This window comes from Echinococcus granulosus (assembly GCF_000524195.1).
Source record: "Echinococcus granulosus chromosome Unknown EG_S00281, whole genome shotgun sequence".
Lineage (NCBI taxonomy): Eukaryota > Metazoa > Platyhelminthes > Cestoda > Cyclophyllidea > Taeniidae > Echinococcus > Echinococcus granulosus.
In genome coordinates, this window is record NW_020170661.1 from 27,847 (window position 1) to 29,154 (window position 1,308).

General features: G+C 45.6%; 1 protein-coding gene across 1 annotated transcript in view; it reads left to right on the top strand. All coding sequences in view use genetic code 11, as the record gives it.

The window, feature by feature from the left end:
• Positions 1 to 1,308, top strand: part of EGR_10842 (hypothetical protein) — a gene marked incomplete at both ends in the record, with an annotated part of 3,134 nt that overhangs the window by 938 nt on the left and 888 nt on the right. The window contains one exon of the mRNA XM_024500091.1: positions 640 to 703. Coding sequence (XP_024345497.1) covers positions 640 to 703 — 64 coding nt within the window. The remainder of the gene's footprint in view (positions 1 to 639; positions 704 to 1,308) is intronic.

A 1,308-nucleotide genomic window follows, 5' to 3' on the forward strand; every position in this document is an offset into this window, starting at 1 on the left:
TGTCAGTTTCGGGATTTAGCCACTGCTCCATCCTAAAGTTCGTCAAGGATTCACTCAAGCCATCTTCTACTGGCAACCTACCGACAGTGGAGCTACTTTGTAGGTGCTTTCAAAATTATGCTAAGTTTTGCCAGTGAGTTGTTCTATATGAAATACAAAGAAAGAATTCACCTGATCGGCAAACTAGCGTGTCAGCAATGCACACTTCTGTCCTGACGCAGTCATGACACTTCACCTCATGGTGCGTCCGTACAATGTCACACATCTGGTCAGATATGAAAACAAGGTTTACTGACGGAGTTTAGATTGCCTATTAACCACTGATGAATTACTTTGAATGATCTCACTTCGAAGTAACAGCACCGGTCTAACCTATGCCCAGAGGGCTCACAGAGAAGGCGGCAGGTGTTGACATCATGAGTACTCTACTCCTCACCATTGAAGGAATCTGATAGATTCCGATAACGGCAGAGTAACTTGCGAACGTAGCCGAGGCAGAGCCCATGAAAACACGCAGCGCTGAAACGGTTGCCTCGGTTTTCTTCAGTCGCTGGATTTGTCAACACAGTAGTCCCTAAAATGGTGCACAGTTAACGAGGTAACAATTTCGAATGCCAATTCTTGACTGAGCTCTGCAAGGCCTTCGCAGTTTCCAATCCACCCAATGAACGTGGATTTTTGTCAGGCATTGGACCACCGAAAAGTAAGAGTCGTGCTTCGATTGGACTACTGGCTGTATACACTGAAATTCACAAACAAAGGACTAGAATTTAAGCCTTGGATGGTACCCGATTACGTTGGTACGGGCTGCAGTCCATATATCAGCGGGCGTTTCATTGTTTAAGTTTTATCAAAAAATTCGTGAAGTGCAATTACCATACAACACTTTCTTAAGCCCATGTTGCCCAGTGCGTAGTGCAACTGAAGGAGGAGATGGCACAAATTTGGAACGTCGCACTAAAACACTTCTAATTGTCATATAGCAGGCAGGCAGAAGAGATGTTGCAGCGAACACAGTGAGACTGAGGTCCACCCAAAAAGACCTAGTGCAGCTGCACTGGCCAGCTCTGCGTCCTTGAGTACACCGCGAGTTGCATTATCCGTGGAGCAAGGATGCAAGCCAAGTGAAGCCGTACCCCTTGTCTGCGATGCACAGTGGTGCACTCGAACAATCACCTTCCATCACAACAAATTGGAGCTGTCAAAGGACTGCCTGATTAAAAGGCAACAATGCCTAAATTTTTAGTTGCATATACACATTCCGCTTTGTTAATTAAGGCATGTCACGCATCCATTACTTACTGCAAA